General features: G+C 34.0%; 2 protein-coding genes across 2 annotated transcripts; both read right to left on the bottom strand.

Moving 5' to 3' along the window:
- Window positions 1-189: 189 nt before the first annotated feature.
- Window positions 190-2,248, bottom strand: LOC109454228 (NKG2-A/NKG2-B type II integral membrane protein). The gene is made up of 4 exons (XM_074326011.1): window positions 2,034-2,248; window positions 1,548-1,643; window positions 989-1,042; window positions 190-479 (listed from the first exon to the last, which is right to left on the bottom strand). Exons 1-4 carry the CDS (start codon window positions 2,218-2,220, stop codon window positions 316-318), a joined length of 501 nt encoding a protein of 166 aa, XP_074182112.1. The 5' UTR covers window positions 2,221-2,248; the 3' UTR covers window positions 190-315.
- Window positions 2,249-14,712: 12,464 nt separating this feature from the next.
- On the bottom strand, window positions 14,713-26,388 carry LOC109454307 (NKG2-A/NKG2-B type II integral membrane protein). The gene is given in 7 exon segments (XM_074324910.1): window positions 14,713-16,650; window positions 16,883-16,986; window positions 24,483-24,548; window positions 24,550-24,634; window positions 25,159-25,212; window positions 25,702-25,797; window positions 26,186-26,388. Coding segments are annotated over 5 exon segments (471 nt in total). The 5' UTR covers window positions 26,373-26,388; the 3' UTR covers window positions 14,713-16,650; window positions 16,883-16,986; window positions 24,483-24,499.
- Between the last annotated feature and the right edge of the window lie 1,294 nt (window positions 26,389-27,682).

Here is a 27,682-nt window from a genome sequence, read left to right as displayed (position 1 = left end):
CTTCCAATTTGTAAACAATCTGCACAACCATGATGTTTAGTGTCCTTGATATAATTTAAAATTTCATAGCAAAATTAAACACAAAACTTATTTTAGACAAAAGATATGTATACAAGCATGGTTGTCTATGGAAAGTAAGAACTGGAAATTATTAAACGTGCATTAATGATATGAAATATAAATAAAAGATTAAAGAATTAAATGATAGAATAGTAATAGACTTTAAAACAAACTAAAAATATATACAAAAATATGAGTGAATACTACAATCATACTGTAGACCAAAATACACTTTTAGCAAAATGTTGGAAACTTTTAAAATCTTACCACTTCTTCTTTATTATCTATATAAAGCAGATATGAGTTCTTAGAAGCACAGGCCGTCTGACTCTCAGTCCATGTGTGTTTTTCAGTGCTAATGTAATAGCAGTTGTTGGAATATGTAAACCACTCCTTTGGACAACGACCAGAATGATATGCTGAAAAAATTATGAAAAACAATTTGAATTAAAAAATAAAAAACAAATTTACATATTTGCATAACTACAAACATATATGTGCATAACATTTCTATGTACCCTCACTGGCTGGTACATGTAAAATAAAATACAGTTACAACACTCACTGAGAATGGTCAGCTTCTCACCCTCTAATTTAGGTGCCCAAACAATGAAAACACAAACATAAATTTCTATTCTAACCCATTAATGAAAGTCAATGAATAAAACCACTTTTTTAGAAAATAAAATTATTTGTCTCAGAGCATAGCAGGGGGAAATGTAAGCCAGTCAGTAACAATGGGTATGGTGATTTAAAATGAATACTTCTTTATATTGTTCCATACGAAGGACCATTCTTGTAAAATTATTATTTATGAACATTTATTGCCCAATGTCATAATTTACATATTCAAAAAACGTAATATTATTTTTGCCTATCCTGAGTTACAAACTGTACAAATATCAGAAATTTGAAAATTCTTCTGTACCTTTCTGGATCCCTGTTGTCAAGGGGGAATTATTCTGCTCTGGTTTTTCAGTAGCTAGCAAAAAGGAGTAATTCTTATTAAAAAATTAATATTGATCTGCATAAATAATAATACTTTTGTTTTCTTACTTTGACATTTGGTGTAATATTTAGGATTAGAATAATCTGAAATAAAATTGATTTTACAAGAAAAATTAATGAATTAATGAACAGTTAAGAAAATATATTTCAAAAGCCTAGATGATCAAATTCTACTACAGTATTTGATTTAACCAATCTCAAGAATTAGTTTGTATTTCTAAATAAGGTCTTTTAGCCTTCCAAAGCATGTCTTTGAGTTATGAAATCAGAATTTATATGTATATATGTACATATATTTGTAAAATGCTGCCTGCAATCATTCTGATATTTAATCTTCGACAAATTCGTCACCCTTTCACATTTACTCTAACTGCATATGTTAAAATTAGAGGCCTAGTCCTTAATATTAAGAAATATTTACAGGCACTGAGAATCATTGAATTGAAAAGTTCCCTTATAATCTTTAAAATTTGACTTACAAGTAGTAACGGCTATCGTTACCACAGTGGACAGCAAGACAACACAGATGACTCCCAGGATCCCTGCAAAGAGCTTCTCTGGAGATGATGAAAAATCTACAGGGAGAGAAAGGGAAACACTGAGGAATGAGATGGAGATAAACACTTAGGCAATTTACACGAAGGGAACCTTTCTGAACAGAAAATCATATACATAAACTAGGACCCCTGACTCATGTCTACCATTGCAATCTTCCGCTCAGAATATATCACTGCATTGTCAGGAAATACAATGCTCCATGAGTTGTTGATCAAAGACTACACATTACAACGATGCCTGAGTAAAATCAGTTCAGATTTCACATTAGAATGCTGTATTCCAAATTCAAGCTCTGATCCCAACAAATAAAAAGTGTTTCTCCACATATTTCCTACTGTTCCCCACATCTCTGCACCCCAACAGCACATCCTAGAACAGTTATACTGTGATTCTATTAAATATTTTACCTTTGCAGTGGTAGTTCTTGTAATTCTCTTGAAGATCGTGAGAAGCATTTTGAAGATTTAATTCTGCATAGGTTGTTTCCTGCTCAGTTACTGAAACGGAACTCTTAGTGCTCTTAGGTTTTACTTGCTTTCTCCTTGAGTCCTTAGTCAAACTCAGTTCTGTATAGGTTACTCTTTGGTTATTCATCTCTGCAGCTGAGTGGTTTCAGAGACTGTGCTCTAAGATAAGGGTACTTAACAATGAATGGTATTTATATATGCAATGATGTAAAAGTGGGTGGGGTAGAGGGTGAGCTGGGCTCATTTTGCAGTAGAAGAATCTAAAGATCTTGTTTTAAATGTTCTAGACCTTTAAATAAGTGTATCATGGTTAAATACATTTTTAAGATATTCTGAATTCGATAATATATTTTTGGTCTGAGCAATGAAAAGTGATAAGTTAGTGAGGAATAAAGAAGTTCATAACCAAGAATAGCCTCAATTTAAGTCAGATTACAGAGAAATGTTTTTAACATCATTAGAAGGTCTGTAATAAAAATTAAAATTCTGTTAAAAATGACTCACAGAATTATTTATGATAGTTTTGAAATTCAATAAGGTTAAAGACTGAGTGCTCAAAGATGGCAAATTATTAGTGTTGACACATATAGTAATTTCCTGCACTAAATTAATTTCATTTAGTGCCTTACATTTATTTAGTAAAGGGAATGAGTTATCAAATGATCTTTTATTTTGAATGATTGTGAAGTTATGAGAAATTATTACAAATTTAAAGAAATATTTCACGTGTTGTAAAATGTTACAGACACACTAAACTTATTGAAAACCTAAAAACTATTGACAACAACATTTTTAAAGTACTTATGTAATAGAATACATAGGTAGTGATTTAATGGTAAAGATATAATAGTATATAATGATAAATACATACATAAATCATTTATAAAAGAACTATATGTTGTTTTAAACTCCCAAAAAGTTCCTATAACTTTCAAAGTCAATGAGGGTAGCATTAATTATGTAAGCAAAGTAATGAATTAAACCATGTAATTTAATAACTCAGTCAATGGGCTCTGTGATCCGTGAGATCTAGAATTAAAGCTGATTTGAAATTTATAATATATTGACTTTGAAATACTTACTTAGCGTCTAGCAACCTAGATTATTAATGAAAGTGGGAATAAAAACAGGTAGTTCTAATGCATGTGAAACACTTAATACTCAATCTGGCTTTTACAAACTCTCAATAATATTTTAGTTATGTCAATTATGATTTTAACATATTTAACATGTCATTAATTCTTACTTATGTCAGTTAGACTCTAACATAATTCTTTCGACAAGCATTTCTTTATCAGTGTGATGTCTTTTCTTGTAATGTTTCGTTAAATTTTTCAAAAAAGTGTATCATTGTTTATAATTAACCTTAAATGAGCATTTTACAGGAGCTACCTCCTCTTAATTTTTACTAAAAGCCAACTGTTTTTATTTAATCTAGTAAGTGTACGAAGAATTATGTTTAACCTTCCCAATTCAAAGAATTCATTTTAAGAATCTATTCTAAGGTTGGCTTAAACATCAAATATAATATAGAATTATGTCTTTATTAATTAACAAAAATCCAAAAATAACTGTTCTTTGTCATGATTCCTCTGGGATTTTACCCTATATGTTTTTATTTTCAAGCCCAAATATGCATATGTATATACACTTGAGTAATTTTCCACAGGCAAGAAGTTTAAGAAAATTTTTACCCTGAATTACTTAAATAAAGATACCAATGTTCTTTTTTATTAGCTTGTTAATAATACCTCAGTTGCATCACATCTAGAATCTGTAATCTCCCACTACATAGGATGGGCCAGTAGAGAGACAGGAGAGTAGAGACACATACCTTCTTTAGGCCTGAAAGGTGAGCATCCTTTCGTGGGAGACCACGTTACTCTTGTAAACAAACAATATCTGTGGTCTTCACAGGCAGCCTAGGGAAAGCTCAGAGTGAAGCAAGGTGGAAAAAGTAGATTTCTTATTAATGTGACACTTAAAGTTTGAACGTGAAATCCTTACCCTTGGGGTATTATGAAGACAGGTTATCTCTTCACACACCTCCAGAATATAGGATACTTTGGGTTGGTAGAGTGTCACTTAGTTTGCCCATTGACAAGTGTCTCTGCGAAATTATTTTCTTATTTTAAAAGATTTCTGGGGACAAAAGTCTTGACCACCCGTGCAGTTAACTTGCTTCCATCTTAATCACAAACACTAACAACTTAGGCCTTATTTAGGGTATCTTAGATGTTTAAATTCTGCTCTTAGGCAGGGTTGCTAAATTCTGGCATTACATACTTTTCCTTATACTCTCATTATGTCATTTCTATTATAATGGGAAAAATGTGAAATCATAATCCCATCAACAATAGGTACTTCATGATATTTGTCACTAATATTCTGAAGAATTACTGTTTTCAACTTATGGTGACTGTCACAATGATCATCAGTTCCCATAATTATCTTCACAATTTCTCCTCCCTAGTTCTTAAAATTCCTTCATTCCTTTTATTATTCTTACATAAGTTATTTATATTTCATCTGATAAAAATAATACCTCTGTGAAGGATAAAACAGGAAACAATATTGAACTACATCACCATGGCAGATATTGAAGTATTATATAACCACTAATTATATTTTTTGTTGATTCATCTTCCAGTCATAACGGTCTTTCTTTTAATAGAAATATTTGTTGTAAATGACAAAAGTCGAAGTTTTGCTGTGTAGGAGAAAAACAAATTAACTAATTTTTTTTCCCTTACCAAAAAAATGGGAAGAGCAGGAAAAGTCGATATTTATTTATTTATTTTTCCATTACAGTTGACATTCAATATTATATTAGTTACAAGTGTACAGCTTAGTGGTTAGACATTTATGTAACTTATGAAGTGCTCCCCCAATAATAGTACACCCTTGACACCATACATAGTTATTACAATATTATTGACTGTACTGCTTGCTGTACTCTACATCCCTGTGACTAGTTTGTAACTGCCAATTTGTAGTTTTTAATCCCTTTATCTTTTTTCCCAACCCCCACCCACAACACCTCCCTTCAGGCAAACATCAGTTCATTCCCTGTATCAATGAGATTTTCTGTTTTTTTTTCTGTTCATTTGTTTGTTTTTTAGATTCCACATATAAGTGAAATCATATGGTATTTGTCTTTCTCTGACTTACCTGAAAATATAGTAGACTTTCAGAACACAATTAAATGACACATGAGCAATAAAGGAAACTAAACTTTACAGCATATTGGTTTGGTTCACATTTATTCTGAAATGATTACCACAATAGGTTCAGTTAACATCCACCTTCTCATATAGGTAAGTTAAAAAGAAAATACAGATGAAAAGAGTAAAGGGAAACAAAAATTATCCTCACAATGAGAACTGAAGATTTACTCTCTTCACAACTTTAATATACAATAGTTTCCCCTTATCTCAGCTTTGCTTTCAGTTATAAATGATCAACCGCAGTTCCAAAGTATTAACTGAAAAATGCTAGACATATTAATTTATTAGTTTTAAATTGTGTGTGCTCCTTGTTACAAGATGAAATCTCACACCATCCTTCTTAGTTGGGCCCAGGACTCGATCATCCCTTTTTCCAGCAATATCCACACTGTGCTGCTGCCCACCGTGTTTGTCACATAGTAGCCATTTTGGTCATGAGAGACTGCTGTGGTTCACAGTTCTTATGTTCCAATAATGCTTATTTTATAAAAATTATAATTATGATCATCAGATGGAATGCAGCACTCAAGTCACGTATGCAACACCAAAAGTTTACAACCACTGCAACAATACTTTGATGAGTTTAAAAGACAAAGAAACTTCCACTTACAATGCTCTTCCAAAAGCATTTGGCAAAAAATCTTTTAACTATTGAGGATCTCTAGCCATTGCCATTGTCTGCTCCTGCTATTCAACCAGCGACATTGTCTTGTCTTGATGATCCAGCATCGTAATAAGCACATGATCCTCTTTCTGACGTATTGACAGACGGTTAATAGCAGCCTACTGCTACTATGTCACAAAACCGACATGGTTCACCTCATATCATGTAGGCATTTTATTATTTCCCTTCATCACAAGAAACAGGAGGGTGAGGACTGTACAATAAGACATTTTGAGAGAGACCATATTCTCAGAATTTTAATTACACTATATTGTTATAATTGTTCTATTTTCTTATTAGTTATTGCTGTTAATCTCCTACTGTGTTAATTTATAAGTTAAACTTCATCGTAGGTATGCAATTATAGGAAAATAATACACAGTATATATAGCGTTCGGCACCATTCATGTTATCAGGTGTCCATTGCAGGTCTTGTAAAGTATCCCCTGCATAAATGAGGGAGCTACTGCATATAATGCATCAGTGTCAGCAACAGTCATTATGTTGTACACTACATTCTAGTATTCATTTATTTTGTAGCCGGACTTTGTACCTTTTGATGACCTTTTCCAATCCTCCCACCAATCTTCCACCTTTGGTAACCACAAGTCTGATTAGTCTTTTATGAGTTTCTTCTTTGTTGTTGTTGTTTTTAGATTCTGCATATTAGATCGTACAGTATTTGATGACAATAGCTTTATAGCATAGCTTGAAATCAGAAAGTGTGATGCCAACTGCTTTGTTCTTTGTTCCTCAGATTTTTTTTTTTTTTTTTGGCTATTCAAGGTCTTTTGTGGTTTCATATAAGTTTAGGAGCATTTTTTTCTACTTCCATAAAATATGCCATTGTAGTCTTGATAAGGATTGCATTGAATCTATAGATGGCTTTTGGTACTGTTGACAAATTAGCAATATTAATTATTCCAGTATGTGAACATGGGATACCTTTCCATTTATTTTTGTCTTCAATTTCTTTCATCAATATCTTGCAGTTTTCAGTGTAGAGACCTTTCACTCCTTAGTTAAACTTATTTCCAATATGTTTTTGTTCTTCATGCTATTGTAACAGGGCTCTGGCACCTGCACAGTCTTCTCTTCAGGTGTGTTATCTGTGGAGGTGGCCAGGTGGTGCTTTGGGCTGTCCACAGCCAGCCACAGGTCATGCCAGCTTTTGGGCCTTCTGAGAAGGGCCCCAACACAGCCCAACTTCAATCTCCAGCTGTGCCCTTCCCGGAGCCACCTGGCATGAGCCACAAAGCAATCTGCCAATCTCTTCCACCCATGCTGGGCTTGAAGGTGCCTGGGAGAGGCTAAGCTGTGAAGCAAGATGGGCTTCCAGTACTGCCAAGCTTGGGGATGCTTAGCAAAAGGTATGGCGAACATTAGGGCCAGACCCTGATTTTTTGTCATTTGTGAACCTTTGAGAGACTTTTGGAAAATCTGAAGTATGAGCCAACACATGTCAATTGTATGGAAAAACCACTGGAAGCAGCTTGGGTGGACTCACGCGTTCGGTGGAGCAGTGTCTCAGCGAATCATTAGAGCAGGCCAATTTTGTTAGTCCGGTTGATGACGAGTGAGATATGAAGGCTTCCTGCATCTGTACGCTAGTGGAGAAAGGCCTAAACTGAGGAACAATGGCTCTTGCCAGCACTTCTGTCTGGAAGAAAGATCCCCTCCAATACTCATCCTGAAGCCAGACAATTCAGTTCCTCGCCATATGTCCCTGGTGCCTTTTGAGCTGCTGCCCCAGCACTAGATCTCAAAATGAGGGGGTCCATCGGTGAGTAAGTCTGTTGCATGGGCTTTTAAGAGAAATGTCTGGGACTTCTACATCTCTCTCAGTCACAATCTCCACTGGTTTGACATTGTGGGGACTTTTTGTCCTGGCACTGGAACCCTGGGTTAGGGAGCCTGGGATGTGGCTGGGTCCCCTCACTGCTCAGGAGGGACCCATAGTTGAGTTTTCCCTCCCAATTTTTAACTGCCACAGGTGTGTATGAGATAAACCGTTCCATGACACTGCCCCTCCTAATTGTTTCTACATGGCTTTTTCTGTATATCTTTAGCTACAGGAATTCTGTTCAGCTGGACTTCAAGCAATTCTCAATGGTGTTTGTTCTGCAATTTTAATGTGGTCGTGAAAGGATGCAAGCACAGTATTTAGCTACTTCATCATCTTGACCAAAAAACTACACTCTTTGGATTATTATTTACCATTTTCACAAGAATGATCCCACAAGGCATTATTCGAAGTGAAATAAGCTACACAGAGAAAAATAAATATAGTATCGCATGGTATCATTTATGTGTGGAACTAAAAATAAATCAAATTCATAGAAACAGAGAGTAGAAAAGTGATCGCCTGGGGATGAGGGAGGGGAAAATAAGGAGAGGTTGGTAAATGGTATGAACTTTCATTTATAAGATGAGTAAGTTCTGAGGATCTAATGTATTACATGGTGACTGTAGTCAATTGCACTGTGTTGCATAATTGAAATTTACTAAGAGTAAAACTTACATATTTTCACACACAAAAAAAGTAAATCACACAGATTTAAAATATCCCAATTGATATGCACCCTCCTGAATAAAAGAATTTATAGCAAAACAATATATAATATGTTTTTATCCCATTCTTTAAGGGTAACTTTATGAAGCCCTGTGAACAGCATAATTACTTATATGTACCTTTGATATCCTAAGAAGTATAATTGCGGTCAGAAAATTATGGGATGAAAGTATGGGGTCTTAAAACATGAACTTCATTAACACAAAGAAATGAAAAGCCATCAGAAAAACTTTGCCTAAGAAAATGCTATGCTTGTTCATCAGAAAGAAAGGTTAGCAAAAGTTTTCCTATTTTCAGAGGAAAGGGCTAAATTACTTCAAGTTATAAGCTTGATTTTCATGTCATGAGTTTTTAATTTTCTTAACTAATTAAATGCAGAAATGGTCTTGGCATGGAGGAGATTACTTCAATTACAGCACTGAAGAGACAAACAATAGTCTGACTGATGTTTTAATCTTTAACCAATTGGCTTAGCTGTGAAAATTAGTCTAAAATGAGTAATATGGGATGTATTCATTAAAACGAAAATTATTGGGCCAGCCCGGTGGCTCAGCGGTTGGAGCTCCATGCTCCTAACTCCAAAGGCTGCCGCATCGATTCCCACACGGGCCAGTGGGCTCTCAACCACAAGGTTGCCAGTTCAACTCCTTGAGTCCCGCAAGGGATAGTGAGCAGCGCTCCCTGCAACTAAAAGATTGAACACGGAACCTTTAGCTGAGCTTCCACTGAGCTCCCAGATGGCTCAGTTGGTTGGAGCAGGTCCTCTCAACCACAAGGTTGCCTGCACCCCCTGCAACTAGCAACGGCAACTGGACCAAGAGCTGAGCTGCGCCCTCCACAACTAAGATTGAAAGGACAACAACTTGACTTGGAAAAAAGTCCTGGAAATACACACTGTTCCCCAATAAAGTCCTGTTCCCCTTCCCCAATAAAATCTTTAAAAAAATAAAATTATCTAGTGTCAGATATGTTTACTGATCACCTATTTCACTATTCTTTTTCTAGTTATTTTTTCTCTGCTGTGCTTTTTCATTCTGGGCCTAAAATATCAGAATCAATAAATATTGTTGGATAGTGGAAATACAGCCTTCTAATCTCTGAAACTTACATAGGCATTTCCATTTGGTCTGGTCTCTCCACTTCTGATGGACTTAGTACAAAAGCCACTTTTAAACAGATCTTATTGTTGACAAGTGCTGAATGTTATGAAGAAACTAGGAAAAGACTAGTTGGGCATCTTAAGCAGGTTATAAAACAAACACATTATATACTATATAAATTGTGGGATTAAAAAATGAGGTATTTTAAAGATAAGGTTTGTCTCTAAATTAAATTAAAATTTTGGCACTTTCTAACTTACGTGGTTCAAGTTAAGAAAATCTCAGTCTGGTTAAGGCAATTCATATTGCATTCTTTTGTATTTACCATTAAACAACTGGAAATCTCTATACAGATGAGATCCTATGATTTTACATAATCTAACCCATATCTTGTGGATTTTTCCACCCTCTCATAGAAGAAATTGTAGTTAACCGGGCTCTATTACCATTCATCTTTTGCAATGCTCTTTTGTATTTGTCGGTCATTTAAATTTTATGTACTCTGTCTCATTGACCCCAAAAAGAATAAAACAGTTTTATTTGTGAAAGGGAAAGCACACAACACTGGTAACCTAAAGAAGTTTAAGTGTCATTCAAAATGTGACCTGTGTATACCTGAGTATGAGCTAATTATTCCCAAATAATAATGATTACTTCTACTAAAACTAGTTTATTCTGTTTCTTTTTTTGTCAGTTTCTTTTTTTCTTTTCTTTTTCTTTTTTTTTTTTTTTTTGATTGTGATAGTTTAAAGTGTTAAGAGTGTTTAAAGCAGGGGTGTACAAACTTTTTTCAATGTATTTCACCAAGGGCTAGATGCGGTAGAATACACAAACAGCTGGGCAACTCACTCGAGGTAAAGTACGTATTGCCTCACCTGGTTTATTTAAGTAAACTAAATACATTTTTGGAATTTGCTGCAGGCCAATTAACAATGGATTGCGGGCCGCAGTTGACCTGCGGGTCGCAGTTTGGACCAGCCTGGTTTAAAGGTATGAAATGTCATGGCAACATGAATACTACGTGAACTGTTCCTTTTGATTTATTGCCAGGGTATTTTCTTCTCCTCTCTTCTGAGATCCTTCACATCACTCTGCCAACCTTTAATGTATACATGGTAGGAATCGAGTTTTCACAAACACCAAAACGAATGTAATTTCCAGTTACAATTATACCCAGATAAAAAGTTGAACACTGACCTGCCATTTTTGTTCATTTTCTGTATTTCCCATTTTCTTGAATAGTGTCACACTCCATGTCCTCACCCAAATAGATATTCAACCAAGCCTAGGAATGTGATCTTATTTGGGAATAGAGTCTTTGCAAATGCAATCAAATTAATATGTGGTCATACCGATGTAGGGTAGGCCCTTAATTAGTACAACTGATATAATATAGGAGGGATATTTAGATGTAGAGACAGACCCACACAGAGAGCAATGCAATGACAGAGTCAGAGCTTGGAGTAATGTGTCTATAAGCCAAGGCCTGGGGACTACACCAAAAGCTCAGAGAAAGGCATGGAACATAGTCTCCCCTAGAGTCTTCAAAGTGAGGACAGCTCTGTTGGCACCTTCATTTCAGACTTCCAGCCTCCAGAATTGTGATAGAATACTTGTTGTTTAAACCAGAAAAAATACGTTTGAAATGTATAGTATGTTAGAAGGTAAAAATAATAAAAAAAATGAAATGTTTTATGAAAACATTTTGAAGAGAGTAAGTGGAATTGAGAATGCCAATTGTTGAGGAAATTGAAATACCATTGTAATTCATTAGAAGTGTAGTATTTGGAGAAAGATATGAATTTGGTGAGAAAACTAGGATAGCAGACAAATGGAGAAGGCCATTTGAAATTGAGCAAACAACTAATGAAATTCCCTATTGAAGAAACATGTCTGAATATTTGAGGATCAGCGAGGAGGCTGACATAGCTGCAGCAGAGTGAGTGAAGGGAGCAGTGTTAGCTCATGCATTCTCAACAGAGGCGATAGTGTTGACAAGTGGACAAAAATGGATTTTTGAGGGTAGTGAAAAAAATCTCACTTTATGTATAAAGTGCAGATATACATAAAATACATAAAGAAAAAATGCAATATATTGGTGGTTTTTAATTTTCAGGGAGATGGACAGGGAAAACATCTCTCTGAAAGCTCAACATCTCTCCTCTCTGGCTTGAAGTTGAGGGGGAAAATGGAAAAAAAAAAAAAAGGTTAAGGAACATTGTATTAGAGAACAAGATGTAAGAGGTAACAGGGCTCAGATCATCCAGACTTTGTGAGGCTCCAGCTTCATTGTAAAGCACGGAGAGCCACTCCTAGATTTAAAAAGATGAAGAGCTGTGTTAGTTCTTTACATATTCAGATACCGGCCCAAAATCACAGCTTCTGTTTGCAAATATCTCATGCCTTTCTGTTCATTGCCTCTTTGATTTGTTGATGGTTTCTTTTGCTGTGCAGAAGCTTTTTAGTTTGATGTATAGTACCATCACTTATTTTTGCTTTCACTTTCCTTGACTTTGAGGTCAAATTCATAAAATCCTCTCAGAACCCAAGGTCCACCAGGTTAGTACCTATGCTTTCTTCATTGCAATATATTGTTTCAGGTCCTATGTTTAAGACTTTGATGCAGTTTGTGTTAATTTGGGATATGGTAACACGTGGAGTGTAGTTTCTTTCTTTTGCACATGGCTTTCCAAATTCCCAGCTCCATTTATTAAAAAGACTTTTTTTCTCTATTGTATGTTTTTGGCTCCTTTGTTGAAAATTAACTGCCCATATATATGTGGGTTTATTTCTACGTTCTCAATTCTATTGCATTGGTCTGTGTGTCTGTTTTTCTGCCAAATCCATGCTGTTTTGATTGTTGTCACTTTTAGTATAAAGTTAAGGAGTTGATACCTCCACTCTCCTTCATGTTTTAGGATTGCTGCTGCTACTCAGGCGTGTAAGGAAGATGACGAAGAAAATTTGCCTTTATTGGTTGATGTGAGCTTTTGTCCATTAGCTTTTATTTGTTCCTGTATGTGAGGTGATTTCTGTACTATGATCAGGAGTTGAGTAAATTCCTCCTATGGTCTCATCTCCTGAGCGGGGGAGATTTGAGATGATGTTGTTTTCTGGGTCTCATTCTCTTGAGCAAGAGAGATATGGGATGAGGCTGCTTTTCTTTCCCCTTTGGTCTCATCTCCCGAGCAGGGGAGACATGAGATGAAGTTTTCTGTTTAGTCTCATTCTGTCGAGTAGGGAAGATATGAAATGATGTTTGTTTTTCTGTCTGTGTTGTGAGGTGATGGTTAGCTTAGGGTTAAAAAAATTCTTGATCAGGGGTTGAAAGAATTCCCTCTTTGTTCTGTCTGTTTCACCCACATCAGCAGATGAAGAAGTAGCTAAGTTGTATCAGGACGATGTGACAGACACATTGCCAGGCTTTGGAAGACCTTGGGCTGATGGTCCCAAGAAAGAACAGTAGATATTGCTTATCTGGATGAATTGGCCCTTTGGCCTGATGGTCAACATTCATATCAGTAACTGCCGGACCCTCCCAGAACTGGCCATTCCCGGAGGGGGAGGCAGGAACAAGAAACTTGGCTCTAAGTTACAGCTGAAAAAAATATATAAGACAGACCACAGTTGGCTGTGTTAATTAATAATTATTATTTCATCATTTGGTCATTTGTCATTGGTGATTTTTCATCATTCTAACATTTTGAAGACTTCTAGCAACGTGCAGCTTACAACATCAGGGAATGTCCTGACTTTCAGCTGTGAACCTGGTGAGGTCTGGCTGGTTCCCGGCCTCTCCAGTGTTGTTCCCCATGGTTAGCCTTCTTGAGAACTTGTCAGCATCTAGAAAACTTGTATGCAGCTTAAACATCAGAAGACTCCCTAACTTCTAACAATAACAACAACAACAACAGCAACATTCTTCAGATTGTTAACACCTTAAAAACTTAGATGCAGCTTGCAGTTTATAACATCAGAAGACACCTTGACTTCTAACAACAACAACAAAGACAACAGCAGCACCATTCTTGGGAACGAACAAGCAGCAGTGTGGGAGACGCCTGAGTTTCTCTCAGCTACAGGTCTACAGACCTGACAAAGTTTTGATTTATGACTTTTCCAGTGCTGTTCTCCCCCAATTTGGTGAGCTTTGGACATCTACTGTAGCAGTTACTATCCTATAGATCTTATTACTGCTTTTGGACAATCCTTACTGATGTTATTATTTGTGTATTAAGCCAAGTGATTTTTGATCAATAGTAAACATATGTTGGGGTCTCTTAAACTTACATGTATGTATACTCCTTTGACTTGACATTGGTATCAATGTATATAGTTTAGTCTTAACCACCTTCACTTTCTGTCATTAGCACATTCTGTTAATTGCCTTTGTCTATTACTATTGCATACTGCTAAGTAAATTGATTAGATATTGACAAATAAATTCATTAGCCCCACTCTAGCATGTGGCCCTCCTCCGTCTTTTCCCTGCTCATCATTACAAGGCTCTTTTGTAATTTCTACAAATCTGATGATTATCCCTCTCTTGTGTATATACACAAAAATCTGATAACATTTATCCATAAAAATATATGTGCTCCGATTTCCATTGGAGGTCTATTTACAGTGGCCAAGACATGGAAACAACCAAAGTGTCCTTCTATAGATGATTGGATAAAGAAGATGTGGTATATATACACAATGGAATACTACTACTCTGCCATAAGAAAATACAATATTCTGCCATTTGTGACAACATAGATGAATCTTGAAATTATTATGCTAAGTGAAATAAGTCAGACAGAATAAGTCGAGAACCAAATGATTTCACTGATATGTTGTATATAAAACTGACAACAAAGGAACAAGACAAACAACTGAAGAAACAAAAACTCATAGACACAGATAATAGTTTAGTGGTTACCACAGGGTAACTGGGGAGAGAGGTGGTAGATGAGGGTAAAAGAGATCAAATATGTGGTGATGGAAGGACAACTGAGTGTGGGCGGTGAACACACAATGTGACATATAAATGATGTATTACAGACTTGTACACTTGAAATCTATGTAACTTTAATAACCATTGTCACTCCAATAAACTAAAAGAAAAAATAATAGAAAATGTTAAAAAAAAAGAGTTGTGCAGTTGAAAACTATGAAATTTTACTAACAGTTATCACCTCAATAAATTTAATTTTTTTAAAAACAAATGAAGATCCAAAAGAAAAATAATAAAAACAAAAATTTTCGTTAAGATTTTGATATGAATTGCATTAAATCTATATAGCACTTTGGGTAATATGGCAATTTCAACTTTGTTGTTTCTTCCAAGGCATGAACTCAAAATACCTTTCCATTTCTTTGTGTCATCTTCAATTTTTTTAATAATGTCTTATAGTTTTCAATGTATAGATCCTTCACATACTTTGTTAAATTTAGTCCTAAGTATTTCATTCTTCTTTACTGCAATTGCAAAAGAAATGTTATTTTTCTCCACTTCTTTTTCTGAAATTGCATTTTTAGTATGTAGAAATGCAGGGATTTTTGTACATTGATTTTGTATACTGCAACTTTACTGTATTTGTTTACTGTTTCTAATAGTTTTTGGTGGCGTCTTTAGACTTTTCTACACAAAGAATTATGTCATGTACCAACTTTGAAGTTCTTGCACAGTAATCTCAAGGGTGGATCAACAATTTATTAATCTCAACTCCAAATCTGCCCTTCATGGCCCTTTTGAAATAATGGAGATAGATTCTATAACTTTTTCTCCCTTGTGATCTCACGTGATGTTGTTTTGCCAGATAAAGGCACTGGAGAGACACTGCCAGAGAAAGGACAGTTGTTTCTGGTTTCAAGATGCTTTCTCCCCGTTGGCTCTATGGTGGGGTTGCCAGTTGAGTGCATGCAGGAAGTCCTGTGGTATTCACTCTCCAGCAGTTTTTGTGGCCAGTCCCAATGACAGTTCCCTCTTTTCCAACCTCTGCCTGAGGACACCATGATAGGGAGGTCTTCCTGCTTGCCAATCACAGCCTGAAATCCGTCCTCACCAATAACAGCCAGCAGACTCGGAACTGCTCTATCCAGGGCAACCCAGTGAATGTGTCAACTGTCAGAATGTCTGCAGCCACACTGTGTTCAGTGAAGTCTGAAACCCTTCCCAAGGAAGTAGACCTGGCTTCCAAGTCATTCCACCTTTGGGTACTCTTCTTTAATCCTAGGGTATACTTTATCATTTTCTTTCATGTCCTGTTTGTAGGCGATCACCCCTACAAAATTTAATAATTTTTAAATCAAATTTCCTCTCCCTTTTGACTCCACTATGTCTTACACAGTATGCCAGCCTTTGCAGTTGAATAATCATTTTCAACGTTCGAACGCTATGACAAATTAACTAGTTTGAATATATAAGTGGTATTATTCACCATATTGAGGACTTAGAAATAACACCTCTTGATATTAAAATACATTATCTATTTTAACAAACAACAAAATCTTACGAAACATATAACATGTACTTGGGTATATATTTTAAAAAATAATTTAGAAATATAGGTTTAAAAATAATTCTACACCAAGGGTTAAGCCTCACATAAACTATGGATTTTAAGTGAATATGATGCATCAATGTAGATTCATTTTCAGTAGCAAATGACCATTTTGGTGAGTGATGTTGATCATGGAGGAAGCTCTGCATGTGTAGGGGAGGGAGAAACATGGGAAATCTGAGTACCTATCATAATTTTGTTGTGAATGTAAGACTGTCCTCAAAATTGTATCATAAAAAATAATTATAAGAAAATGTATTGTATGAGTTTAAATAAATCAAAAATATGTCCTTTACAGATTACTATTATACCAACTTCAGATACGGCGAAATGTCTGGTGCTTACAAACATATAGTTTTGTATTTAAACAGAGCACATATAAAACCTCGTGTGAGCGAAACGACACAAATGCACAATTCTTGCTAATCTCTGAAGATATTGAGATCCTGAAATACAGAGAATAATATATCATTAATTTGGTAATACATGATCTAATACTATGATGAATAAATAATTTACTTAGGCTAATACTTATATACCTATATATGAATAGTCCTTGTATAATTTTGCATGGAAATAGTTAAATAATTGTCTTCATATAATTATTCAAATATTTCTTCTTCTTTCTATAATTAATTACTTCAAGGCATAAAATATAAGAGTTCTCATAAAACTTACAGTTTGGAAGAGAGCGCTGAGCCGTTTGGCCAAACCAACAAACTTGTATTAGTTTTTAAGGAGAGGTCTATCCATGAATGAGGACAGAAGGTGTCCAAAAAATTCTGTGAGAAACAAATTTTATGAGAAAGCACAAGAAAATGCTTTATATTAATATGATTTCTAATAGAATACAAACTTCATTCTTTCTATTTTATTCAATTTAATTTTCATTTTACTTTATATACTTACACTCTGAACACATTAGGAAAACGTGTTATTACTGAAGAGGGAATTTGACACAAATAATTTCAATTTACCAAAGACTAATAATAACTTGTAACTTATTGGAAAAGCTCCTAGAAATTGGAGAAAGAATGGAGCAAATTTGTGGTCTTCTTGCCTAGGATTGTTCCCATGTTGTCCCCCACCCCACCTCAGCTCAGTGAGTAAGAAGAATTGTAGTTTTTACAATTTGGAGAAGGCTGCTAAAATCAATGGTGTTGTTGCCAAAGGGGCAGACTTGATTAGCAATGGGGGAGGGGTGATAAAGTGCCCGCTATTTTTTCATTCAAAGTGCTGAATTTACAAGGTTAAAAAGAGCAAAACCCACCCTTTTTCTAGTCTGAGCTTGTGGTCTCCTTTGTGTCCAGAGCAGTGCCAGCCACAATAATAATGGAGAGGAAATAAAAGGGAGAATTCACAAGAAGAGACAACATTAGCTCTCTACAGGTTCATGGCTGATGAAACAAAGGTGCACTTGTGTAGAAGAGATAAAGATGATCCCAGTAAAAATAAAAGGCAAAGTGGACTTGAAAACTAATTGTAAAGTTATGAGGACTCCCCCTTATATGCATACACACACAAGTACAAATAACAGAGTGTGGAAAACCTATTGACTGGAGGTATTTGGATTCTTTAAAAATGTATAATCATTGGTTATCAACCAAACTATGACTACACAAGGGGAATCCCCAGGCAGCCAGACTAAAAACAAAAATAAATAGTTAGAATTTTAAAAACTGAGAAGAGATATAAGCAAACACACTCTAAAGAGAAGATCTGAAGTAAAAGTTTTGATCATCAAAAAAATAATGAATCCAAGAAAAATGAAACAGAATTAAGTTTCCTACACGATATTATCAAAAATATGTAGTTATAAATTATTAGAAAACATACAAAACACAATTTCTATACACAAGGAATACAGTCAAAATAATGTTTTATTGAGAAAAGATGTTAGATTTATTATTAAAAATATTTTAGAGTAATTACTTTATATTTATGTTCAAATAATTGTATTTGAATACGATGGCAGTGATAAAATTGTGCCAAACAGAGGAAAAACACTACATGAATGAATCAAATAGAAATCATGAATTGAAAAACATTACCTGAAATGCAAATTTACTAAATCTATATAAAATTTGAGACACAGAGAGAGAATTAATAAAATTGAAGATGGTGTTTAAAACTTTGTTTACCAAAAAAATAGAGAGAAAAATAAGTAGACACTCAGAGACTTTTGAAGCAGTATCAAGAAAACTAACATAGGTGTAAATATACACTGAGAACAAGAGAGACACATAGAAAAACAACTTGGAGACATAATGAATAAACAACTATTTAAATTTAATTTTAAAATATTGTAGGCATATCCGATTCAGCAAACTATACATAGAAACAGCACATAGAAATCTAACTCTCAAAATATTATAGTCAAATGACTGAAAAACATTGAAGAAATAATTATGAGGAAAAATGTGGGAGCATGATGTACCTTGAGTCAGTGTGAAAATGAGGCAATGGGTGAGATACTTCCCAACTCCAGCAGCACATAGACCACATTATCTCACCCAGAATCCACATTTGTCCTGCACCCTATGCCAGATGAGGGAGATGAGTACTTAATAGGGGTATATAGAAAATCTCTGTCTTGTCTCAATTTTCCTGTAAATCTAAACTACTCTAAGAAAATCAAGTCAGTGTCTTTTTTTTTTAATTGGTAATGATGAATTTTATCTTAAGTGTTTTTTGCCACAATTTAAATGTAAAATAGAAAACAAAAAAATTTAAAGAAAAGAGGTAGCCTTGAAATAAGCAAAAGAACACTTATCCATTATATATAGGAAATAACAACATGATTAATAATGAGTTCTTATCAGAAAGAAAACAGAACAGAAAGCAGGAGTGACATATTCAAAGAGCTGAAAGTACTGGGGGGTGGGGGGAAAACAACAAAACCTGTCAAACAAGAATTCTTAATTCAGCAAAACAGTCCTTCAAAAAAGAAGTTGCAATAAGGAACTTACAACATACACAAAAACAAAACAGAGAATTTCTTATTAGCAGACCTGCCCTCCAAAAATGTTCTTCAAGCTAAAAGTAAATGATACTGGACGGTAACTCAGACCCACAGGAAGGAAGAGCAGTAGAAATGGTAAATATGTGGGTAAACTTAAGCATCTGTGTTTCTGTCCTTGTGATTACTTTTAAAAATGAGATTATTTAAAGCAATAATTCTGACACTGCATGGTTAGGTCTCTATGATTGCAGCTCTGTGCTGGAAAATGGGAACCTTGTTTGGGATTGGGGAAAAAACCTCATTTGTTAGCATATGTTTATTTTTGGTTTGCAAAAATCCCTAGAATGATTAATTACAAGTCATCTTTTTGTAAATCATGAATGCCAGGTCACAAAGGATGTACATTACTGTTTATTCACAAACCAGTGCTGGCTGACTGGGTACAACATTGTTAGAAGGAATAGTAAGACCCCAACAGACAAGAGAGGAAATGGAGCTATATTGAGGCTAAGTTTCTATATTTCACTGGAATATAGTCAGAATTAACTTTAGGTAGACAGTGATGAGCTAAGGATGTCTCATATCTACAACAACTAATAAAAAATATATATATCCAAACCATCAACAGAGAATTAATATGGAATGCTATAACAATACATGTTGAAGACAAAAGATTCAGGAATTATGGAAGACAAACCTAAAGACATGGACATAGAAGAAAGAGCAAACCAGCAGACCTAAATCCAACTATACCAATAATTATATTAAATGTGAATAAAAACATATTTTAATCAAAAGATAGAAATTGTCATACTGAGGGAAAATGTAAAATCCATCTGTATACTGTCTACCATAAATGCACTTTATATTCAAAGGTACGAAAATGAAAGTAAAAGGGTGAAAAACTGATATACCCTATGAACTGTAACCATAGGGGCCTGAACTGTCCATTCTACTATCAGACAAAATAACTGTTAAAACAAGAAATATTATTAGAAATAAAAAGAAACAATTCAAAATATTAACGATGTCATTCCAAGAAGTACATAAAACAATTGTAAACATGTGACCACCTAACAACAGAACCCTCAAACACATGAGTAGAAACTGACAACATTAAAAGGAGATACAAACACTTCAATTATTATAGTTGGACATTGAAAAGCTCCAATGTCATTCCAACCACAATAAGATACCACTTGACACCAGTTAGAATGGCTATCATCAACAAGACTAACAGCAACAAGTATTGGAGAGGCTTGGAGAAAAAGGAACCTTCACATACTGTTGGTGGGAATGCAGATTGGTGCAGCCGCTATGGGAGATAGTGTGGAACTTCCTGAAAAAATTAAGAATAGAATTACCATATGACCCAGCAATTCCTCTCCTGGGTATCTACCCAAAAAACCTAAAAAACATTTATCCATAAAGCTATATGTGCTCTGAAGTTCTTTGCAGCTTTATTTGTGGTGGCCTTCCATAGATGATTATATAAAGAAGTTGTGGTTTATATACACAATGGAATGCTATTCTACCATAAGAACAGATGAGATAGTACCATTTGCAAAAACATGGATGGAACTTGAGATTAGTATGCTGAGCGAAATAAGTCAGACAGAAAAAGTCGAGAACCATATGACTTCACAGATATGTGGCATATTAAACTGAAAGGAACAATAGAACAAGACAAACAAATAAAGAAACAAAAACTCATAGACGCACACAGTAGCTCAGTGGTTACCAGAGGGTAAACGGGGAGTGTGGATGGCAGAAGAGGTAAAGGGGGTCAAATATGTGGTGATGGAAGGAGAGCTGGTCTGGGTGGTGAACACACAATGTGATATATAGATGATGTATTTACAGAATTGTACACCTGAAACCTATGTAACTTTATTAACCATTGTCACGCCAATAAATTTTAATTTTGAAAAAGGAATTCATTAAATACCAATGGAAACAAATAACTCCAATGTCACTCCAATAAATTTAATGAAAATGTTTTAAAAGACATAAGGGTGACAAACAAGTACATGAAAAGATTCTAAGACCATTAGTCTTTAGAAAATTAAATGAAAACTGCTACAGATCAGACTTCTTATTCTGTTAAGATGAAGGTGGATATTCTTTATTTTTCCCACTAAATATTGCTAAAACCCATGGACATTATACATTAAAGAAAACAAAGATTGAAAGATTCAAAACTGTGATGAAAAAGATGACAGAGCTGGGAACTCAAGACCTGAGGAAAGAGATGGCAGTAAGCAACCTGGAATTACTTTTTACTTCATTTATCCTGGACTGGAGGCTGCAGAGGCCAGCAAAACCACAAACACCCAAGGGCAGACAAAAGTCCCAAGGAGAGGCTGTTTTCTCTAGTCAAAGAACCAGGAAAGCAGCAGGCTAGAAAGACAGAAAACTTTAGATGCTAACTCCTTATTCCAACCGAAAAGCACAGAGAACTGCAGGGAAAATACCACTCAGGAATGAAGGGGAAATCAAGACATTCTCAGATAAAGAAAAACTAAGAAAACTTTTCACCATGGGGCCCACTCTAATAAAATAGCTAAAGGGAATTATCTAAGCAGAAATTAAAGAATAAAAGAAGGACTCTTGGATCATCAGGAAGCAAAAGATAACAAAGTATAACAATCTTATTGGATATACAGACTATTCACTTCTTTTGTTTTCTAAATTATTTGATAGTTGAGGAAAAATTATAAATTGAAGCAAATTATAACATTCATGCCATGAGATTTTATATGTATATTGATAAAATATTTAAAACAATTATAAATGGACACAGTAAAAGAACAAAAAGGAGATAAGTTTTCTCCAAGTTACTCAAATTGCTGTGGACTGTGCAGACTGTGATTTACATACAGTAGTGCCCCCTTATCTGTGGTTTCCATTACCTGCTCTTTCAGATACCCACGGCCAACCCGTATCCAAAAGTATTAAAAGGAAAACCCCAAAATTTAAAAATTCAAGGTGAAGTTGTGTGTAGTTCTAAGTATCATGATGAAACTCCTCCTGTCCCACTCTCTTCTGACCAGGATATAAAGCATGTCTTTGTCCAGCGTATCTATGCTGTATATGCTCCCTTTCCCTCATTGTTAGTCCCAAGTTGCTCTTGGTTATCAGACCAACTGTCACTGCATCTCAGTGCTTGTGTTCAAGTCACCATTATTTTATTTAATAATGGTTCTAAAGCATGAGACTAGTGATACTGGCAATCAAATATAACAAAGAGAGGCTGTAAATGCTTCCTGTAAGTGAAGAGGTGAAAGTTCTCAATTTAATAAGGAAAGACAAAGAAATCTTCTGCAGAAATCGCTAAAATCTACAGTAAGAAGTAATGCTCCATCTATGAAATTGTGAAGGAAAAAGAAATTTGTGCTAGTTTTGTTGTCATACCTCAAACTGGGTGGGTATAGGAAAATGAGATATTTTAAGAGAGAAAAAAGAGAGAGCCCATATTTACATAACTTTTATCACAGTCTATTTATATAATTGTTCTATTTTATTATTGGTTAATGTTCTTAATCTCTCACTCTGCAAAATTTATAAATTAAACTTTATCATATGTACTTATGTACAAGAAAAACCATTGTATATATAAGGTTCAGTACTGTCAGTGATTTCAGGCATCCACTGGGGTGTTGAAACATACTCCCCACAGATAAGAGAATTACTGTGTTTGTGATTATGTGTATACATATGATATCATATACATTTTCATCTATATAAAGATATATATAATACCTAATATCTTATAAAGCAGATTAGCTCATATATATAGAGAGAGAATTATATGTTCATATATGTTATTTATGAAAAGATAATCTTTACTATAAATTTTGATCCATCAATTAGATAACGATAATATGGAAAACAATAAAGCCTAGAGAGTAATGTAGGGGATTATCTTCATGAACCTTGACTGATTTCAGAAGTATGTCTAAAATGATCAGTAACACCCAAAATGATGTAGTAGACTCTGCTAACATTAATAAATTCTGGTCATTAAAAGACTCCAATATGAGAATAAGAATGTAAGTCACAGGGTCAAAGAAACTACTTGTATCTCCTAAATTAAAAAATGAGCTTATATCCAAAATATAACAAGTACTGAGAGGAAGGAAAATGACAGACAACATATAGGAGAAATGGGCAAGACACATGGCAGGTACTTTTCATTCTCACAGAAGAGAATGTCATGATTAGTAGCCCAGAAGGGTGTTTCCAACCTAATAGTAATCAGGAAAAGACCTATTAATATCATCATGATATTTTTCTATAATGTCAAAAAATTATAACATTAAAATTTCTGATAGTACTAACTTTTGAATCTAAGCACTATTTGGTAATATGTGTATTTACTCAATAAACCAAAAAAATGATGGAATCGTTTAATAAATTTGACATACACATATATTTATGGCCCTGCAATTTTATTCTGAAACATAGAAGACTAGTTATATTATAATTACACCCATATACAATTATAATAATGTAGCTTTATCTGTAAACTATTATAAATATTGTATCTATATTATATAAAAACAACATATTCTACATAACATGTATGTATAATATATTAATATTAAATATATGGTAATAATTTGGAAAAAGATCTACACAAGGATTTTCATAAAATATTATGTATAAAACCCACATTCAAACAACTGTATTCTGAATGGTGTAGATTAAAAATGTCATGTACATGTAATACAACAGTAAAAATTAACTACAGATAAATGCAACAATGTGGATGAATTGCAAAACTATCATATGTGAATGAAAAGAAACATAAAATGTGTATTGAATGATCCCTATTATATGAAGCTCAAATTTAAGCAAAGATCATTTGGAATATTAAAAATCAGAATAGTGGTTAAGTGGGGGAGGGAAAGTTGAGAGACTACCCAGGAGTGAGCAATTGTGGACTGGAAACTTCCTTTTCGTGATCTGATTTGTAATTACATGCATCCTTCCAAATTATAAACAATCTGCACAACCATGATGTTTAGTGTCCTTGACATAATTTAAAATTTCATAGCAAAATTAAACACAAAACTTATTTTAGACAAAAGGTATGTATACAAGCATGGTTGTCTATGGAAAGTAAGAACTGGAAATTATTAAACGTGCATTAATGACATGAAATATAAATAAAATATTAAAGAGTTAAACAATAGAATATTAATAGACTTTAAAACAAACTACAAATGTATACAAAAATATGAATGGATACTACAATCATAATGTAGACCAAAATAATCTTTAAATAAATGTTGGAAACATTTAAAATCTTACCACTTCTTCTTTATTATCTATATAAAGCAGGTGTGAGTTCTTAGAAGCACAGGCCATCTGACTCTCAGTCCATGTTTTTCTTTCAGTGCTAATGTAATAGCAGTTGTTGGAATATGTAAGCCACTCCTTTGGACAATGACCACAATGATATGCTGAAGAAATTATGAAAAAACAATTTGAATTAAAAAATAAAAACAAATTTACACATTTGCATAACTATAAACATATATGTGCATAACATTTCTATGCATCTTCACTGGCTGGTACATGTAAAATAAAATACAATTACACACACTCACTGAGAAGGGTCAGCCTCTCACCCACTAATTTATGTGCCCAAACAACGAAAACACACAAACATAAATTTCTATTCTAACACAAGTCATGAAAGTCAATGAACAAAACCACTTTTTTAGAAAACAAAATTATTTGTCTCAGAGCATAGCAGGGGGAAATGTAAGCCAGTCAGTAACAATGGGTATGGTGATTTAAAATGAACACTTCTTCATATTCTTCCATACGAAGGACCATTCTCGTAAAATTATTATTTATGAACATTTATTGCCCAATGTTATAATTTATATGTTCCACAAAAAAAGGTAATATTATTTTTGCCTATCCTGAGTTACAAACTATAAACTGTACTAATATCAGAACTTTGAAAATTATTCTGTACCTTCTTGGATCCCTGTTGTCAAGGAGGAATTATTCTGCTCTGGCATTACAGCAGCTAGAAAACAAAAAGCAATTCTTATTAAAAAATTAATATTTATCTAAATAAATCATAATGTTTCTTAGAATGAAATTTGGTGTTTTGCTTAAAATTAGAAAAATCTGAAATAAAATTGATTTTAAGAAAAAGTAATAAAGTAGTGAAGATTTAAGAAAATATATTTCAAAAGCCTAAAGGATCAAATTCTACTACAGTATTTGATTTAACCAATCTCAAGAATTAGTTTGTATTTCTCAATAAGGTCTTTTAGCCTTCTAAAGCATGTCTTTGAGTTATGAAATCAGAATTTATATGTACATATATTTGTAAAATGCCGCTTGCAATCATTCTGATATTTAATCTTCGACATATTCGTCACCCTTTCACATTTACTCTAACTGCATATGTTAAAATTAGAGGCCTAGTCCATAATATTAAGAAATATTTACAGGCACTGGCAATCATTGAACTGAAAAGTTCCCTTATAGTCTTTAAAACTTGACTTACAAGTAGTAACAGCTATCATTACCACAGTGGACAGCAAGACAACACAGATGACTCCCAGGATCCCTGCAAAGAGCTTCTCTGGAGATGATGAAAAATCTACAGGGAAAGGGAAACACTGAGGAATGAGATGGAGATAAACGCTTAGACAATTTACACGCAGGGAACCTTCCTGAACAGGGAATCATATACATAAACTAGGACCCCTGACCTATATCTACCATTGCAATCTTCCTCTCAGAATATATCACTGCATTGTCAGGAAATACAATGCTCCATAAGTTGTTGATCAAAGACTACACAATACAACGATGCCCGAGTAAAATTAGTCCTCAGATTTCACATTAGAATGCTGTATTCCAACTTCAAGCTCTGATCCCCACAAATAAAAAGTGGTTCTCCACATATTCCCTACTGTTTCCCACATCTCTGCACCCCAACAACACATCCTAGAGCAGTTATACTGTGTATCTACTAAATATTTTACCTTTGTAGTGGTAGCTCTTGTCATTCCCTTGAAGATCGTGAGAAGCATTTTGAAGATTTAATTCTGCATAGGTTATTTCCTGCTCAGTTACTGAAATGGAACTCTTAGTGCCCTTAGGTTTTATTTGCTGTCTCCTGGAGTCCTTAGTCAAATTCAGTTCTGCATAGGTTACTCTTTGGTTATTCATCTCTGCAGCTGAGTGGTGTCAGAGACGATGCTCTAAGGTAAGTGTACTTAAGAAAGAATGGTATTAATATATGCAATGGTGAGATCTCTTACAGTAAAAGTGGTGGGGTAAACGGTGAGTTGGGCTCATTTTCCACTAGAAGAACCTAAAGGTCTTGTTTTAAATGCTTTAGAGCTTTAAATAAGTGTCTCATGGTTAAATACATTTGTAAGATATTCTGAATTTGATAATATATTTTTGGTCTGAGCAATGAAAAGTGATAAATTAGTGAGGAATAAAGAAGTTCATGAATAATAATATCCTCAATTTAAGTCAGATTACAGAGAAATATTTTTAACACCATTAGAAGGTCTGTATTAAAAAGTAAAATTCTGTATTAAATTGACTCACAATATTTATGATAATTTTGAAATACAATAGGGTTAAAGACTGAGTGCTCAAAGATGTGGATTTAGTAGTTTTGGCATATATAGTAATTTCCTGCACTAAATTAATTTCATTTAGTGACTTACATTTATTTAGTAAAGGGAATGAGTTGTTATCAAATGATCTTTTATTTTGAATGATTGTGAAGTTATGAGAAATTATTACAAATTTAAAGAAATATTTCACATGTTGTAAAATGTTACACACACACTAAACTTATTGAAAACCTAAAAAAATATTAACAACAACATTTTTAAAGTACTTATGTAATAGAATACATAGGTATTGATTTAATGGTAAAGATATAATAGTATATAATGATAAATACATACATAAATCATTTAAAAAAGAACTATATGTTGTTTTAAACTCCCAAAAAGTTCCTATAACTTTCAAGTCAATGAGCGTAGCTTTAGTTATGTAAGCAAAGTAATGAATTAAACCATGTAATTTAATAATTCAGTCAATGGGCTCTGTGGTCAGTGAGTTCTAGAATTAAAGCTGCCTTGAAATGTATAGTATATGACTTTTTGAAATACTTACTTAGCGTCTAGCAACCTAGATTACTAATGAAAGTGGGAATAAAAGCAGGTAGATATAATGCATGTAAAACACTTAATATTCAATCTGGCTTTTATAAACTCTCAGCAATATTTTAGTTATGTTAATTATGATTTTAACATATTTAACATGTCATTATTTCTTACTTATGTCAGTGAGATTCTAACATAATTCATTAGACAAGCATTTCTTTATCAGTGTGATGTCTTTTCTTGTAATATTTCGTTAAATTTTTCAAAAAATCTTATCGTTGTTTATAGTTAAGCTTAAATGAGCATTTTACAGGAGCTACCTCCTCTTAATTTTTACTAAAAGCCAACTGC

Source organism: Rhinolophus sinicus, linkage group LG02, assembly GCF_036562045.2.
Source record: "Rhinolophus sinicus isolate RSC01 linkage group LG02, ASM3656204v1, whole genome shotgun sequence".
Classification (NCBI taxonomy): Eukaryota; Metazoa; Chordata; class Mammalia; order Chiroptera; family Rhinolophidae; genus Rhinolophus; species Rhinolophus sinicus.
This window is presented reverse-complemented; position numbering and strand designations above follow the sequence as displayed.